General features: G+C 39.3%; 1 protein-coding gene across 7 annotated transcripts in view; it reads right to left on the bottom strand.

Moving 5' to 3' along the window:
• STS (steroid sulfatase) overlaps positions 1-18,147 on the bottom strand; it is a 285,243-nt gene that overhangs the window by 127,013 nt on the left and 140,083 nt on the right. For all 7 annotated transcript variants that reach the window (XM_065538097.1, XM_074029461.1, XM_074029460.1 and 4 more), the window contains one exon: positions 4,717-4,854. In XM_065538097.1, the coding sequence (XP_065394169.1) occupies positions 4,717-4,854 (138 nt within the window). The remainder of the gene's footprint in view (positions 1-4,716; positions 4,855-18,147) is intronic.

The raw sequence follows: 18,147 nt of genomic DNA, 5'->3' as shown, positions 1-18,147 counted from the left end.
GGCTTCTATTTTTGTCCTTCTGAATGCTCCCACACAGCAGGTCAAATCACTTTTAATGGCAAGAGCATATGCTAGTCATTCTTATGCTTGATCTGGGCAGAGTTTTATGAAATATTCTGTTTTTCATTTTTCTCCTCAAATCTTCCCATCCGAAATAACACTAATTCTCTGAATTGAGGCAAACCCCGTTGAAGTGTGTGATGATAATTCACGCGAAATGTTTTCTCACACAAGATGCTACATTTTACACTCTCCTTGATTTATTCATGCCAAAGACTAAAACCCATGAATTGCAGATGGGAAATATAACAATATTTTTCAGGTTCCACCAGTGTATTACCCACCTATTACGAGGGCAAAAATAAGGAACCTGGTGATATCAGTTGTTAAACAACAGGTCAAGAATTGAAGAATATCCTTAAAATTAATTGACACAGCTCAAATGATTAAGAATGACTCCTCAAGCAATACATCCAACTACTAAGGAATCTGAGTCAAGGGTTGGCAAACTTTTTCTCTAAAGAGCCAACTCTGTTGTTGTAATTAAGCAGCAGCCAGGAATAAGACATTCACAAATGAGCATGGCTGGGTTTCAATAAAACTTTATTTAGAAAATCAAGGGCTGGTTTGCATTAGGCCCACATGCTACAGCTAGGCCAGTCCTGTTCTAATTTACTAAATTTTGATTTTTTGGGGGTAGGGTGAGCACACCAACTTGGACCTTACTCCATAATATTAAATCCATCAGTATCGGGGGGAAGTGTCACAGCAACGTCTACTAACATTTTTCTTGTCACTTAATTGAACTCCTACTTAATATTGTCCGCAAGAATGAAAAACTAAAAAATATATCTTACTCTGGAATGTGAAGCTAAGCATGTCCTGACTGGGGTTCACCTTTCCAACATCACACCTTGGTTGAGCTGAGTCCCACGAAAATGTCCTGGTCAACAGCTCATCCTCTGCTCTCTGGAAAGTTCTGCTGCTCCCTCTTGATGGTTGCTCTGCTAGGATTTGACCCTGGGATGGTTAATATTAAGTGCCAACTTGATTGGATTGAAGGATGTAAAGTATTGTTCCTGGCTGTGTCTGTGAAGGTGTTGCCAAAAGAGATTAACATTTGAGTCAGTGCGGGCTGGGAGAGGCAGACCCACCCTCGATCTGGGTGGGTACCATCTCATCAGCTGCCCACGTGGCTAGAATAAAGCAGGCAGAAGAACGTGGAAGTACTAGACTGGCTAAGTCTTCTAGCTTCATCTTTCTCCCTTGCTGGATGCTTCCTGTCCTCGAACATCAGACTCCAAGTTCTTCAGCTTTTGGATTCCTGGGCTTACACCAGTGATTTGCCAGGGGCTCTTAGACTTTCGACCACAGACTGAAGGCTGCACTATTATCAGCTTCCCTACTTTTGAGGTTTTGGAACTCAGACTGGCTTCCTGGCTCCTCAGCTTGCAGACAGCCCATTGTGGGTCTTCACCTTGTGATTGTGTGAGTCAATTCTCCTAACAAACTCCCTTTCATACAGACATCTATCCTATTAGTCCTGTCCTTCTAGAGAACCCTGACTAATACAGCCCCCACACCCAAATCATTTACAAAGCTCCTTAAAAGCCTAGATAACAAGCCTCTCCGATTTCATTAAGCCTTCTATGATCAGATATTATTTTCCTACTTTCAATTTCCACAGTATTTTTCAAGTTCAAGTTTATGGGACATATGACAACCAATTCTATGCATGTCTCATTCCAACAGGATCAACAGTATTTGAGAACAAACTGTCCAATGCATTGTTAAATCAACTGAATAGTGTAATCCCTTCCAAATAGATGGTACTCAATATATTTTGTGTAACAAATGAAATAATGAATTAATGAAGAGTATTGCTGTGGGAAAAAAACAGAAGCCTACAGGTGAATGTGATTACAAATTCCTATTTCTAACCTTTTCTGGTCTCTATTTTGCTACATGCTTCATTTCCCTAATACATTGCATTCCTAAAATTTTCTCCACCAGAGTCATATACTAAACGGCTTGACCTTTGACTATCAAAAGAGAAACTCTCCCTGAATGTCATCAAAGAAAATGAGCCCATAAGCATGAGCTATGCCCACTCCCTGCCCTCACAGGGCCCAGTTTACCATGGCCACATCCTTCTCACTTTCCCACCTCTTTGCTGTCCCAGAATCCCAACCTTTCTCTCCTGCAGAGCATGCTTAACCACACAGCTTCAATCATGCCCATCTCAAAAGTGAGAAATTCAAGCCTCCCATTACGGGATCACAATCTCCTGCCTGTCCATGTGACTTTTTCAACAACATGTGCAAGCTCTGCCACATTTAACTGTGTAGTATTAAGGTCATACATTTTGTCAACTGAAGCCAATGCAATGAAATCACTCTGCTTATGGCAATGCCTGAGACGGTGGTGATCCAGCAGTTGCATTCTCTGTTGAAGTGGACAGTCCCAATCATTCCAAATGGCCCTTCCATTTTCAGGGTGTTTGCTAATGTTAACCCATCTGTCTGGTCCCTGCTCCCAGCTCAGATAACCCACAAGGCAGAGCTCAATGCCCGGACATGATACCAAGTCTCCATGACCTGACACTGTCAGACCTTGCTCACACTTTTTTTTGAGACAGGATCTCACTTTGTCAGTCAGGCTGGAGTGCGGTGGTGCAATCAAGTCTCACCGCAGCCTCCACCTCCCAGGTTCCACTGATCCTCCCATCTCAGCCTCTGGAGTAGCTGGACTACAAGCACATGCCATCACATCTGATTAATTTTAAATTTTTTTTTTTTTTTTTAGAGATGGGGTCTAATTATGTTACCCAGACTGGTCTCGAACTCCTGGGCTCAAGCGATCCTCCTGCTTTGGCCTCCCAAAGTGATGAAATTACAGGTATGAGCCACTGCACCCTGCTACACTTTCATCCCTAGAAATACTGAGCTGCGTTTTCATTCCCCATAAGTATTTCACACCTGCCCACTGTATACTTCCCACCTGTCCTCTCCTAGCCAACAATGCAAAACGTCAACCTGCAAAATGTCAGTTCCTCCTGGAAGGTTCTCTCAATTCCCAAGTTGGGCTAACTGCCTTTACCATACTTTAACAGTTCCCTTACCAGTATATTACACTGAAGCGGTCTCTTATATCTCTATCTTAAAAACCAGTAGAATTCTAGTAGAATTTAGAGGCATTATGTCTTTTAGTAGAATTTAAGCTACTAGCTTCTAGTAGAATGTAAATTAGTAGCAGTCGGAGGCCGTTTATTTCTTGCCTTTATACCCTATCAGCTAGCCCTGTGCCTGGCATGTTCTATAGAATCAATATATAAATGCATGTCAGTCAAATTCAACCAAATGCATGAATATATAAACAAGACTAATGTGATCTTCTTTCAAAGGTGAAAAGGCTGTGGATATCTGCTGGAGGACTAAATACTGACACTAGCATGAAGGGGCAGCTTTGCCTACTCTTGGGAAGCCAATGACGATGTTTGCCAACATCATTTGAACATAACTACCTTGTAATAAGCTACCAGAGTCAGTCACTACTATTTTTTTCTCACAATAAAAGTATCAATTGCTCTCTGAAAGCTGCATTATTGAATGAGGGAAAGAGATGTCAAAATCAGTGACTGTAAGAAGCAACTCATAAGTGACATGGACTCAGGCCGCGTGTTTGGAATTTGGCCTTAGCGTAAGGAAAAAATGCCCGAAGAGCAGTGCCTTCCATGCAGCCATCAGGGAATTTTAAAAGCATTTCTCTGCACATGAAAAAAAAGTCTATATTCTTGAACACTCTGGAAAATATGATCCCCCACCTCCACACTTCTGCAGAAGCCATCTATAGAGTTAATTTATCCATTCCATTGACATTTATTACTTGCCTGTAGGCAGAGAAAAAGGGAGGGAGGAAGAGCCTCCTTCAGGGTGACCTTGACTTAGGAGAGGGATGGAAATGAAGCCAGACATTGGAGTTTAACTGTTCTGTTCTGAGAACACAGGAAATCTTGTAGTATGAGGAAAAGGCAAACTCTAAACTCAACTAAAAGAAAATCTTAAGGAAGTTATTCTGGTCCCATGTAAGGGATGATATTTTAGGAGAAAGGGAAGAAATAGGGAGAGAAGGAAACAGAAGGAAGAGAAATCTGAGAAGTGTTCACTATTTGCATTAGTCAATTTTCATACTTCTATGAAGAAATACCTGAGACTAGGTAATTTATACAGAAAAAGTTTTAACGGACTCACAGTTCCACATGGCTATGGGGCCTCACAATCATGGTGGGAGGTGAGGGAGAAGCAAAGGCACGTCTTACATGGCATCAGACAAGAGAGCATGTGAAGGGGAACTGCCCTTTATAAAACCATCAGTTCTCATGAGACTTACTCACTATCACGAGAACAGCACAGGAAAGACCCGCCCCCATGATTCAATTACCTCCAACTGGGTGCCTCCCAAGACATGTGGGGATTATGGGAGCTACAGTTGAAGATGAGATTTTGATGGGGACACAGCCAAACCATATCCCTATTCATTTAGTAAGTTCTTACTGAATGCCTACTCCATGGTTATTCAAGGCACTAGGACACAGTGGTGAATGAGGCAGCCCAGATCCCAGCTTCCATGGGAGAAGGACTATGAGCAAATATAATAATAAAAGTGACCAGCAGATGAGCTAAGAGGCTAGAGCTTGTCCATCCCAGCATTTCTCACCTTTATAGATCCCATTACTTCCGCCATGAATTTCTCCTTTGGAAGACACTTCTTCTACATGTGCTCCCTGGTCCGATGTGAAGTAGATGAGGGTATCATTAGCCAATCTCAGCTCATCTAGAAGGTTCAAGATCTGCCCTGGAGGGGAAAAAGACTCCATGTAAAAACGCATATTCACAAAGCAAAGGGAGATGGTTGCCCTACTCAATGGGCAGCTAATTTCTCAAGGTGGAAGTAAATGTTCTTACAAATTGGATTTTATCCCAACATGAGACGTGATGCAATCAAGACTGGCTGTGGCTGTGTTCTTAGAATAGACACCAAGATTCATTGACTTGAGTGCCATTTAGAAGGACCATTTGAACCTCTGGGTATCATGAAGTGATTCTGCAGGGAGACCTGAGAAAGTATTCTATAAGTACCAGGTCCATTGATGGGGAGCCACTTGGAGGCAGGTGCCAGAAGAAAGAAGCTGAAAGGTTGTTCTCACCAGCTGGTGTTGGCCCTAAGGCTATAAAGAAGTCTATCATTTTTCCTTATTGGATGGGAAAACTAAACCAGTGATGTTCCTCTTATGTGAACAAATATGTATATAGATATTTTATGAGAATATTCTCTTTTAATATTTACGGTAGATATCCAAATCTAAACTATCCCTCACATGAATATCAATATTCCTCACTGATAGAGGAAGAACCAGGAGTTATTCCCCAAGTCTAAACTGTTCATCACAAATATCAACATTCTTCTTGTCCTCACCTTCTTTCCCCAAAACTAACACTGTATACCACCCCCAGATAACCCCTCAAAAAATAATAGCAACAACAATAATAGTAACAATAATTGCTACCATCTGTTGAGCACTGTCTACACGTAGAGAATTTTATTACATATTATCTTGTTTAGAACACACTGAACCCTATGAGTAAATAGCACTAGCTTCATTTTAGGGGTAGATCAACAATGCTGTAAAAGGGCAACTTGTTCAAGTTCAGATAGTTGGGAAGTGGGAGAACCAGAAAGTAAGAATCAAATCTGATTGAAAACTCAAAATGCTCAAATCCTGAACAGATGAGTAGATAGACTCAGCGAGAATCACAGAGGAGTAAAACATACACCAGAGAGAAAAAAAATATTGTAGAGATACATCCTGAAATACCTGAGGATGAAATGGAGGTGGTGAAGAAGATGATAGCTGCTGTCTTCTTCAAAAGAATGCAGGACAAGAATAAATGAGTCTGGGATATAGATTCAACAAGATTAGCCAGGAGTTAATAACTGTTAAATATGAGTGAAGGGCATATGGAGGTTTAACTGTACTATTCCATATCTGCATATGCTTATAATTTTCTGTAAGAAAAAAATAGAGGAAAGTTGAAGTTTGAAGAAGGAGCTGAAACCTGGACTTTCTGATTAGGAAGTTATCACCCAGCTCTCAAATCAGAAGACAATGATGACAAACTAGAGGTATACAATGTACAGTTTCCACAGGGCTCTACATAGTCATATGCTGCTTATTTAATTTAATAAGTCATTGCATACTGCTAGGCTTTGATTGGTATATCAGAGCCTGACTCCACTTCTTAACGTTTGAGTGCCAAGAGTTTTTAAGCCTCATCTCTCCCTCTTCTTCTCATGCCACTCAGGCTGATAAGAAACCCTGGGTGCTCCCTCCTTCACCGCCAGTGGGAGGTTGGAACTATGCAAGCCCCTGTCTGCATGCAAGAGACCCTTATCCCAGCCCCAAGTCCTAATCACCATAAAAGCAGAATCCGTTTCTTTTCTGTGCTCTCTCAAGCTATTTTTTGTACTGGTTTAGTAACCTGCTGTATTAGTCTGTTCTCACATTGCAAATAAAGACACTCCCAAGACTGGGTAATTTACAAAGAAAAAGAGGTTTAATTGACTGACAGTTTCACGTGGCTGGGAAGTCCTCACAATCATGGCGGCAGGCAAGAGAGAGAGCCAGCCAAGCGAAAGGGGAAACCCCCTCATAAAACCATCAGATCTTGTGAAATCTATTTATTACCATGAGAACAGTGGGCGGGGGGGGGGAATCGCCCCCATGATTCCATTATCTCCCACCGGGTCCCTCCCACAACACATGGGAATTATAGGTGCTACAATTCAAGATGAGATTTGGGTGGGGACACAGCCAAACCATATCACCTGCTGTCCTTAGAAAGCCACATTATATGAGTAACAAGCCTTTTCATATCCTCTTAGTGTGTGCGTGCTGTCACTGGTCTCGACATGGGAATCAAATTTTGGGTGGGCTCTTAGTCGCACTAGGATGTCCACAACAACTGATATTCTACAATGGCCCCAGGCATCCTCTGTGGTAGAAATAATTAAATATAGGATTTGGAATACATCCTATCCAGCAGGTAGATCACACCCTGCAGGGCCAGACCCTTCACTCCAGGTTGTACTCACACGTACTTGGTTCCGAAAAGGGGAAGGAGAAGGACTGCAGAGTGAGCTGCCCATGGAGGTGGCAGAGATGATTTCTGATGCAAAAACAACACCCAAGTCATTTGTGCAAAGGCATATTTTTGCTATTTGATTGCAAGTGCCACGGGCTAGAGTATGTTCAATGTTTCTCAATTTTTAACTCAAATGATAAACATTCCCAGAACCCACACCATATATGTAAATGTCATACTCAGAACCAAAAAATAAGACACCCGAGGGCCGTTTTAGCAATTTGTCTCCCGTGATAAATCATGATCAGGCAGACATTTATTATGGTGTTATCTGGTGCAGCTAAGCAAACCACCTGTGCACTTGGGCTTGGGGTTGTTTGGCTGAGACACTAATTTAAGCCTAATTACTTTGAAAATGGTAATTAGCTTAATGACTTGAAATAGAAGGAAGCAATAAGGCGCTATAACCCCCATTTATACTTTGAAAGAAAAATGTCCCCTTTTGCTCATACAACAACTTCTGTGTAAAATAACACAGATTAGGCAGGTAGCAGAGGACTTAGGAATTTGCTTCCATGTATTGTAGTTAGTATTTAGTGAAAGGCATATGACCATACACCTTCCTTTGAAACAAAATTCATCTTTCTATATGCAGAAGTATCTGCACAAAGAAAATGCTGCAAAGAAATTTCCTATAAAAATGTGTCTCCCGTAATAATTCATGTGCACACAAAAACCCACACACAAATATTTATACCACATCTATTTATAATTGCCAAAACCTTGGATGCAGCGAAACTGCCCTTCAGCAGTTGAATGGAAAAATAAACTGCGGTACATCCAGACAATGAAACATTATTCAGAGCTAGAATGAAGTGAGCTATAAAGCCATGAAAAGCATGGAAGGATCTTAAGATATTTCTTAGTGAAAGGAGTCAATCTGAAAAGGCTACATACTGTAAGATCCCAGCTATGGGACATTCTGGGAAAGGCAAAGCTATACAGACCGTAAACAGATCAGTCATTACTGTCGGCTTGGGAGAAAGGAGGGATGAAGAGGCGGAGCACAGAGGAATTTGGGGGCAGTGAAACTACTCTGTATGATCCTGTAATTGTGGATCCATGCCATTACACCTTTGTCCAAACCCACAGAACATACAACACGAAGAGTGAACCCTAATGGAAACTATGGACTTCAGTTAATCACAACTTATTAATGTTGGCTCAATTGTAACAAATGTACCACATGAATACATAATGTATATAATAAGGAAACTGTGTGCAGGGGAGAGTGTATGAAAACTCTGTACTTTCTGTTCAGTTTTTCTGTAAACATAAAACTGCTCAAAAATAGTCTATTACTTTTGTTGTTTTTGAGACGGTCTTACTCTGTCTCCCAGGCTGAAGTGCAGTGTCACAATCATGGCTCACCACAACCTCTACCTCTTGGGCTGAAGTGATCCTCCCACCTCAGCCTCCTAAGTAGCTGGGACTACACGTGAGTTGATATCACCATGTCTGGCTTTTTTTTTTTTTTTTTGTATCCTTTGTAGAGATTGGGTCTCAGTTTGTTGCCTAGGTTAGTCTCAAACCCTTGGGCTCAGGCAATCCCCTTGCCTCAGCCTCCTTCTGTTAATTTTTTAAATGCCTTTCAAATGCAATTTTGACTCTTAGACTTCCTCATGCATTCATCCAACATGGATTTATGAAGTGCCCACGTTACACAGGCTGTGTGCTAAAGGCTGCAGTGCCACAGAGTTTTTCAGGGACAGCTCTTATCCCCAAAGCCAAGGCCAGCTACATCCTACTTACAGTTTCTCCTCTTGCCTATTTTTAACTCCAGACAAATTTACAGCTGCATTTATTATGCAGATTCTCTCAACTGAAATATCCTGCATCCTTCCCCATCTTAATACTTCTCCCTGGATATTCCCTCCAAATTCCAATATTTCCAATGACCATGATATTTAACATGTCCTCATCAAAGTTTCTTCTTCGTTGCCTGGAGTGATCACTTTCATTAAAGGTGTCCTATTCAACTGGGCTGGGATCATTAGTACAAGAGAAAGTGGCTGAGGCTGCCATGCATGTATGCATGGTAGAATATTTAGCTCAACTTCCTGAGAAATGGTCAGTTTTCTAATTTCCTTTTAGTCCATTCTTTCCCAAAAGATACAGTCTGGATCCCATACTACTTAGGTCTTACGCCAGAATCTCATTTGTAAATCCCAGAGCCCCTTTGACATTTAATTTTTTGTAACATTGATCCTACAAAGGTCTAACATGTTTCCCTCATAAACACTGTGAACAGAAATCTCCCATAAGAAGAAATGCTGCTGTATTATTTTTGCTTTCAGAGCAATCTATTACAAATCAGAGGTCTGCAAATATTATTTTTCAGTAAGGTTCTCAAGATATAATGATACTGATATATACAGAATGATAGTTTTGAATTGCCGATGGTGAGCTGCATTCTAGCTTGTAAATGAAATGTTCTATCTCCAAAGCTTTCTCCCTTTGTTTTCTGAATGAAACAAATAGAGAAAATAAGCCATTTCAAGAGCACTGTGTTATTTAACTGGAGATAATAAGAACAAGCTTATCAAAGTGAGGGTTTCCTAACCAGACCTTTGGCAGTACCAAAGAAGCAACCTTGGAAATGCAAAAATCTGGATCGTTCCTCTGTCAAGTGTGGATGTGGGTTGCCAAGGAAGCCTAAATTCTAGAAAGTCCTGTCATTCCATTTATTCAGCCCACAAACAAGCATTAAGCTACTATTAAGAGTCAGGCACTGAGCTACACAGTGCCGAGAGAGAAGGGTTTCAAACACGAAAGCAGAATTCGAGGTCTTAGGTGAGTGAGGTGCCATAGCACAGGACTAAGTGCTAAAGCTCTTGCTTCTAGGTCCTGACTTAAGCAGACTTGCTTTGAAACCCAAGTCTCTGGCTTTTCACTGGGCTCCTCTGCCACTAAGTCAAAGGTGATAATGGATAACAGTAGGGGGTTGCTGTGGAAGAAAGAATGAGGAATTCTACCCAAAACACTTCATCCTGGACAGGCTCCACAGGGAGTGCTCACTGTTCCTTAACTTTACAATGGAGTTAGAACCTCAGCTTGCATCACCAAAGCCTTGTCATTTTAGTTCATTTCGCTTTGCCTTTTCTTCTACAAGGTAGGTACACTCAGACAGAATACTGGAGCAAAGTACTATGAAGTCACTATATATATAATATATATATATGAAGGTTATACTTTTGGAAGCATTAGGCTCATTAAATATAATATAGATATGTTTTATGTTATATACATAACACATTATATATGTATATATGTTTTATATTATATATGTTTATATACATTTTATAGAAATGTATATAAAATTATATATTTTATATGTATAGTATATAATAAATTTATATATAATGTTATAATTTTATAAGTATACATGTAAATATTATATAATTATATTTCTATATTTAATATGATTATATATTTATGATATATTATATTTATATTATATGCTTACATGTATAATTATAAATTTTAAAATTATACATAAGATTATGCATAATTATATATAATTATATAAAATTTATATATTTTATATAATTACATATATTTATATACTTTATATATACATTTTAATTATACAATTTATATATAAATTATAATTATGTAAATATATGCTTATATATCTTATATTATATATACATATAACATATTTATATATTTATATATTATATTTATATGTAAATATATAATTATACATTTTAATATTAATATATAATATATTACAAATATATTATATTTATATACTGTGGAATTATACTCCAGTGTCTGGGAGAAGACCCAAAGTCACTGTAAGAGTGAAATGTCACCATTCTAATATAAAACATGTGTTTTACATATCATATATGAGAGATATATATATCCCTTTAAGCAGGCATCCACTGTTAATAATTAAGAAAGCCTCTCCACTTATTCAGTGTAACTCCAGGGCACAATGGTATCCTAAAGTCTCCCTGAAGCTATTCTGGTGAGCAAGTTACTCCTACATCTGAGCAACAGAGATGGCGAGACTCCAGTATTTCAGCTAAAGCTAGAATTTTAAGATAGATAAGAGTTGCAGTAATTGTACCACCTGGGGGTGGCTATGACTCTCTGCTGGCCATATGAAATGCTAGGTGTTACTTCAGGGATGTGGCCTTTGGAGCGTTATTCTCATGCTCTCCTGAACCATTTGTGGAGTGGCACAGAGAAATTCTGCTGTCACAGAAAGGGAATTCTTTTTTGGATTAGAAGTATCACCAATGTCCCATACATCAGGGTTTATCTGTCACTGCACAAATAGGTGTATCATCTCCAGTTTGATACAATGTCCATTTCATACAGGTGAACTCAATCTAGTACTTCTTCCTGAAATAAATGGTCAAGATTTCCAAAACTTAAGTCCTGATCTCCTCCATCCATATGGAGCTCAAGGGACCCTTCAGATCGGACATTGGAAAGCAAATGAGTTATCTACAGTATAAAATCAAATCTACATGGTTATATATAAAAGAAAAATAGTATAGGATCAAAATAAAAAGGCATAAAGTTGACAATCTGCATTTTATATGCTGGTTGAGATACAAAAGTGATGTGCTGTCTTTTGGGGGGTTTATTAAGAAAGTCTCTCCACCTACTCAATGTAACTGCAGGAAATATTGGTGTTTGTTACGGCTTTTCCTTTGTTTTTCAAAAGAAGAATGCAAAATGGCATAATAGTTAAATAGGAGAAGTTGTGCTTTGCTGTACTCAACTTGGATCTAATGCAACTCCTGCATAAAAGGTCATCTGGGATTCAATCAGTCAAATGCCAAGTGGACAGCAAGGTCTAAGAAGGGCACTAGAAATGAAACTCTTGCAGGATAGTTGCAGGAACTAAGGAACTGGGAGGTAGACCGTGAACTCCAGCACATACTGTATCTACTTCCTGTATAACAAGAGAAGAGTGGCTCCTATCTCCCCCTAATGACAGAGCAACAGACAAGGGGCTCAAACTTCTGCCATGGGCAGTTTCTGTTGCATGCAAATCTGCCTGCCTCAAATAGATGATGGAGAATCATCCTCTCTGAAGTTTTTGGATTAGAGGATAAATTCCTCTTCGACAGTGATGGCTGGACATTCCCAATGCAAGATCTTCCATTTAACTAGAGGCACTACATCCATTAATTTGTGTATCATCATGCTTTTTATTAATTTACTCACTTTCACATGTCATAAGTTAGCATAAAAATTTCATTCAAAACATGTTAAGAAGACATCCCTAATCATTTTTGAAACAACTATGGAAAAGTAAGCAAATGTGATATTCAGAAACTGATTAGATTAACTTACCCAATTTTTTTAAAGAATTCTGCTGGCTGAACCAAACTAACACACAATACCTTGTACTTAGCATATAGGTTCCATAGTGTAGTCACCTTATATACCAATGTTCCTTGAATTTTAATTGGCTAATTCATGACCATGCTAAAATTAAGGTTCTGATTCAGTAAACCTAGAGTGGGGATCTGAGAATTTCTAAAAAAAAAAAAAAAAAAAAAAAAAAAAAAAAAAGCTCTTACATAATGCTAACGGTACCTGCCTAAGAACCACACTTTGAGAGGAAAGGTTACCTGTGACTAAATGCTTAATCAATGTTGACATACAAAAAGAGATGGCTGGAATTTCACAGATCTCAGTAACTATGCTCATAATGAGACTTGGCTAGTTTCAGACAATTTGACACATAACTTTCAAACACAGTAAATACTCATACTATGCATAGATCATAATTATTAGGGTACTTAACACATGGAAAACTGTAAGAGTGAAATGCTGCCATTCTGCTGGTAACCCTGCCTTCACTTGACTGGGTTTCCCTCTTTGGTTTGTTCCTGAGTTCACATTGTCCCCCGGTAATTAATCCTTATTTTGTGTTGTACCTGGTTGTTGTGATAATGTTGTGATTTCCTCCATTAAATCCATCTTTGCCCTAATGGTAGTCGTAATGTGTGATTTACCCTCCTGCACTTGCATCTGCTCTCACCATCTGGGATGCCTTCACGGCTCTACTCCACTATTTTCTTGGCTTAACAATAACTTGTGTGTTTTCCAGGGTGTTGCATTTGCTGGAAATAATTTAAATAACTCCAACTTGCTCTCATGTTCATGGAGCATACCAATGTTTTCCTGCACAGATGGGGAAAAGGCACGGGGAAGAACAAAGTCATTGTACCTGTTCTGTGGAATTATACTCCAGTGTCTGGGAGAAGACCCAAAGTCAGCATGTCTGTAGCTCAAGGGAAGCCAGTTTGGACATTGTTTCCATAGGGTTATCGACATCACAAGAGTGGTTTCCCTGAGCCATGGGCATTCAGACTAGCAGGAAATGTTTTGAAAGAGCAGAGTTCAGAGTGAACACACTGTCTTTCAATTCTTAATCCAGTAATGCCATTGTATTTCCTGGACTTTCTCTTCTTGCAAAAGATAGAGATTGGGTAATCAGGTACAGCCATTTGCTGTTTGGTATAGCTACCAGCTGAACTTGCCCTGGGAGGTGACCCAGCCTGTGCCATGGAGCAGGAGGTTGCACAGATGCTCATTGCATCATTTCTATGACAGAAGTCAATGCAAAGCTCTGGACACAGATCAGCCAGAACTTCTCCAGCAATATCCAACTGGAGGTGCAACCTTAAACCTCCAGCCTGAGCCACAAGGGAGGGAGGACTGTGAGTCGAGAATGGCCAGAGGCTATGAATAATGGACAAGGAAACACAGCCCTTCAGAATTCTTCATATTTGTGATGCTCTACCACACCATCGAGACTCAAGTTCATGTTACAACTAGGTCTTTGCATTGGATTTTACCATCTCTAAAGCTGAAGATACAAAATTGAAAATGATGTTTTCCTTTGCTGACACCTTGTACATCAATCACAGGTCCAAGCCTTTCTTTCCACTTGAATTAAAACATGGACAGATTGATCAACGCCTTGGTAAACTCATCGTTTATGTTTTGCAACCTCCTTAATCCATGCAACCTTCAGTTTGCCAGTCATAGCTTCTTTGCAATATCTTCCTAACTCCAGGGTGATCTGTTTGCTTTATGTGGAGACTTACAGTGTTAGTCGAGAGAAGCACTTCTTTCCCCAAGATCCTTAACACCAGTGCTATTGGTGGGCCCTTCTAGGGACTGTGGGTCCTACCAGAGATATCTTAAATATAAGGTGAGCTAGTAATAAAAATAAGATGGTGCATATATCTGCTTAGTTTTCCATTATAGACGTTTTCTCATCTATGATTTTTCTACTCAGTGTAATGGAGGTATAGGCACATTTTAAGCAAAGATGCTTTACACATCTGTGAAAAGAAGAGTTATCATAACAATAATGGTAAGAATAATGACAACAGTTACCATTTATTGAGCCTGTCTTGCAAGCCAGGCACTAAGCTCACTATTCAAAATATATGACTTCATTTAATCCAATTAATTAATTCAATTATTTCAAGCAGGCTGAATAAATTCATGGAGGAGGAATGTTGCACTAGATTTTTTGACTGAGCTATAATTGGGCCACGACTTTAAAGCAACAGGTATTCAACTCTAGTCCTGACCCCTAATTTTGACCTCACTTTTGAAATATACGCATTGGTATTCAGTGGAATATTATTTAGAACACAGCTTTAACTCTAACTCATGGATTCTAATATATATTTCCTTTCTATGCCTTGAAAGACTTAACTAGCAAAACTAAATGTGCTTGGAATGGTTAGATGGCAGAAAAAGTATTACCCAAAACACCCTTGTAGTACCCATAGCTTCTACTTCCTCCACATCCCTTGTTTAATTTTGAACCCAGACATCTTTATAGTATCTGAGGCAAACTCAAGAACTCAGGACTTGATAGAATACTAGAATACAGGAGTGAGAAGAAAACTGTCAGAGGCCATTGGTCCAAATGGGCTTGTCTTATACACAACCTGCAGCTCCAGAGCAGGAGACTCCCCAGCAACCAGATAGGTCTACTGTCTTTATTCAATTCACAATCCAGAACTCTTCTCATGCAGCCAAGAAGCTCCATAGTGTAGTGGCTGTTGGGCAGTCCTGACACAAGTTGCTCAACCTACCCAAACATTGCTTTGTTGCCTTTAAACCAGAGGTGATGATAAAAGTATCTCGTAGCATAGTTGTAGGGATTACATTAAGTAATCCATGTTTAGACACATGACTAAGATAGTGTTTAGAGACGTGACCACAATAGACTAAATGCTTTTGCATTTTAGCTATTGTAAGTCTTAAATGTTTATTATTACTGTGTAATTGTGTTGCAGCTAATTATTGATAGCATTCAGATGCTCTCATGTACTTTTATTAATCCCATCTGAATTAACTAGCCTAATGGTCTTTTAACGGTCATTCTATCATGACCATTTTAGCATGGTCATGATAATTGATAACTTGATTCTTTGATAATTTCTTATGGTATCTTCTTGGAAGATACTATAACAAATGGAAGATACCATGGAAATGATAGAAATAATTTATAAAACAACATTAAACACTATTAATTTTAATTTGAGATGTAAATTCCAGGTAAGACAATATTAGTTTCAGGCTCAAGAACCTGAAATTAGGTTTGCAGCTGTTTAAACATGGTAACATCATTATAGACTTGATAAGACTCAGATATTAATGATTTATAAGCTAAATTAATGTAGAGGACCAAAATCAATACTCTATACAATGGATTTTCAACTATGTATTACAGTTAAAAGGTTTTTTGGCTCTCCAGACCTACCTTGGTCTGGCCACAATGCCCTTACCCCATCTCTCTCAAATTTTATTTTTTTAAATTTATTTTAGAGATGGGGTCTCACTTTGTTGCCCAGGCTGCAGTGCAGTGGTGCAATCATAGCTCATTGCAGCCTCAAACACCTGGTCTCAAGCTACCCCTTCTTCTATTTTTCCTGCTATGTACTGTTTCAATCTCTAATCTGAGGTTGCAAAAACCTCTTTCTGCAAAGTTTACTGTTTTGTCATAAATGCAGTTTTACTGGAAACTCAAATAGAAAGTAGAGAGAGAGAAGAAAAACATATACAATATCTACATATCCTCCATTCTTGCTGCACTGTTATCACTGAGTTTTCTGATACCCTAGTTTACTTCGAGCTTTCCATATGAGTGTAACTGAGGCATACATTTAAAATCAAGAATAGGATGATGGAAGAAAAAAATGCCATTTTCGAAGATGTGGATTCACCTGCAAGAGCAAGGGATTTAACATTAATGCCATTGAAAGCATGCTATATTCTGACTACAGCACATATGGAGAATAGCAAATTAGTGGGCAAATGGGTCACACAAAGAATCATTGAGGAATTCAGTGGAAAACAACTCCAGTACTGCCACTCATACCAGATAGTCGAGGAGAGGCAATGAAGAGTTTCTCATCTTTATGTCCCTAGTGGCTACAACTTGCCTTGCCTTTAATCATAGTTCAATTCTTGATACTACCTTTATGTAGAAGTTCCATTCCTCTACTCTTTAAAAAGTACCAAGTAAAGAAGTCCAAAATAAACATTTTTGTGGGGCTCATGTTCAGGGGCATGAATAGTTCAACTGTCACACTCTAGGAGGCTGCCCAAGGGCACAGAAGTCTAACCCTGAAGTAGAGATGGCAACAGAGAACCAATGAGGCTTGCTGCATTGAACTAGCATTTAGACAGCAGTCACCTTGAAAGTCATTCTTCTCCCTCCCAAAACAGAGGCAAGTCCTGCCACCCTACCCACTCTTGCTTTAAAAGCACAAAGAGAAACCAATGCCAAATATCAGGCAACTGGCATTGAGACAGTGTGGTACCAGTACCATGCTGTTTTGGTTACTGTAGCCTTGTAATATAGTTTGAAATCAGGTAGCGTGCACAGGAAAAGATGACCTTGCCCAGTGACCTCCATCTTCAGTCCTAACTAGACTGGTTCAGTGGCAAAGTGAGAAGAGTATTCCTTGGAATACTCTTAAATTAAGAAATGCTTCAAGCGGGACTCTGATGCAATTGCAAGCAGAGGGACTGAGGAATTTCATTAGAATAAAGATCCTCCTCCAGGAAATGACTATTCTGTGAATGGTCATCTTGGCATATGGCATGCAGTGGATCAAAGCACATGGCATGCAATGCAGAACATGGTAAGGAATGACAAGACTATGGACCAAACCAAGCAGAGGCCATCTGCAGAGCCACGAGTAGCTAAAGGATTTATTGGCTTTGGGTGAGACATGGTGGAAGGAAATATGCTACATATTATGTGTAGTTTGGTGCGTGCTTTTATGCAAATCCATATGAATGTGGATGTATATTCTATGGTATGGATCCAGGCAGTAACACCACTTGTGGATGTTATAACTCAATGTATACTGTTCTGTGCAAAGATTCCCTTTCCATCTCCCAAACTGAATAGACTGCAACCCTTCTTGGCCAATGATATCTGAGCAAGACCCACTCGTGTCTGCAAGAGCTGTGTTTTGTACAGATGCATCCCCATGCTGGGACACCCTCTCAGGAAGTTCTGCAAGGATAAAGTTACAAAGAAGAAGTAACACAGAAGCATCTACTCTGTGTGTAAGTATGGTAATTCTCTCCGTTTCCAAATAAATTGTAATGTCATTTCACGTCTCTCCTTCTCCTATGCTTAATTGCAAGGCAGCACTATGCAAAACCAAAATGTCAAGTCGTGTAAACAAAACAAAATAGTTTTTCTCAAAGTCAGTGCTCAAAGCTTCAAAGATTGTCAAAGAAGCTTGTTTTCTCTAGGTTTTTTCTTCCTAAAGTATGGTATATTTACTTGCTACAAATCGGATGCATAAACGCATTTATAGATGGTTGTTACTGATGAAATTTGGCAGACAAGAAATAGCTGTTGTCGGTACAGGTATTTGACAGGTAATTCCACCTTCAAGTGATTAAAGTTAAAAGACTTAAA

This window comes from Macaca fascicularis, chromosome X (genome assembly GCF_037993035.2).
Source record: "Macaca fascicularis isolate 582-1 chromosome X, T2T-MFA8v1.1".
NCBI classification, from domain to species: Eukaryota; Metazoa; Chordata; class Mammalia; order Primates; family Cercopithecidae; genus Macaca; species Macaca fascicularis.
This window is presented reverse-complemented; position numbering and strand designations above follow the sequence as displayed.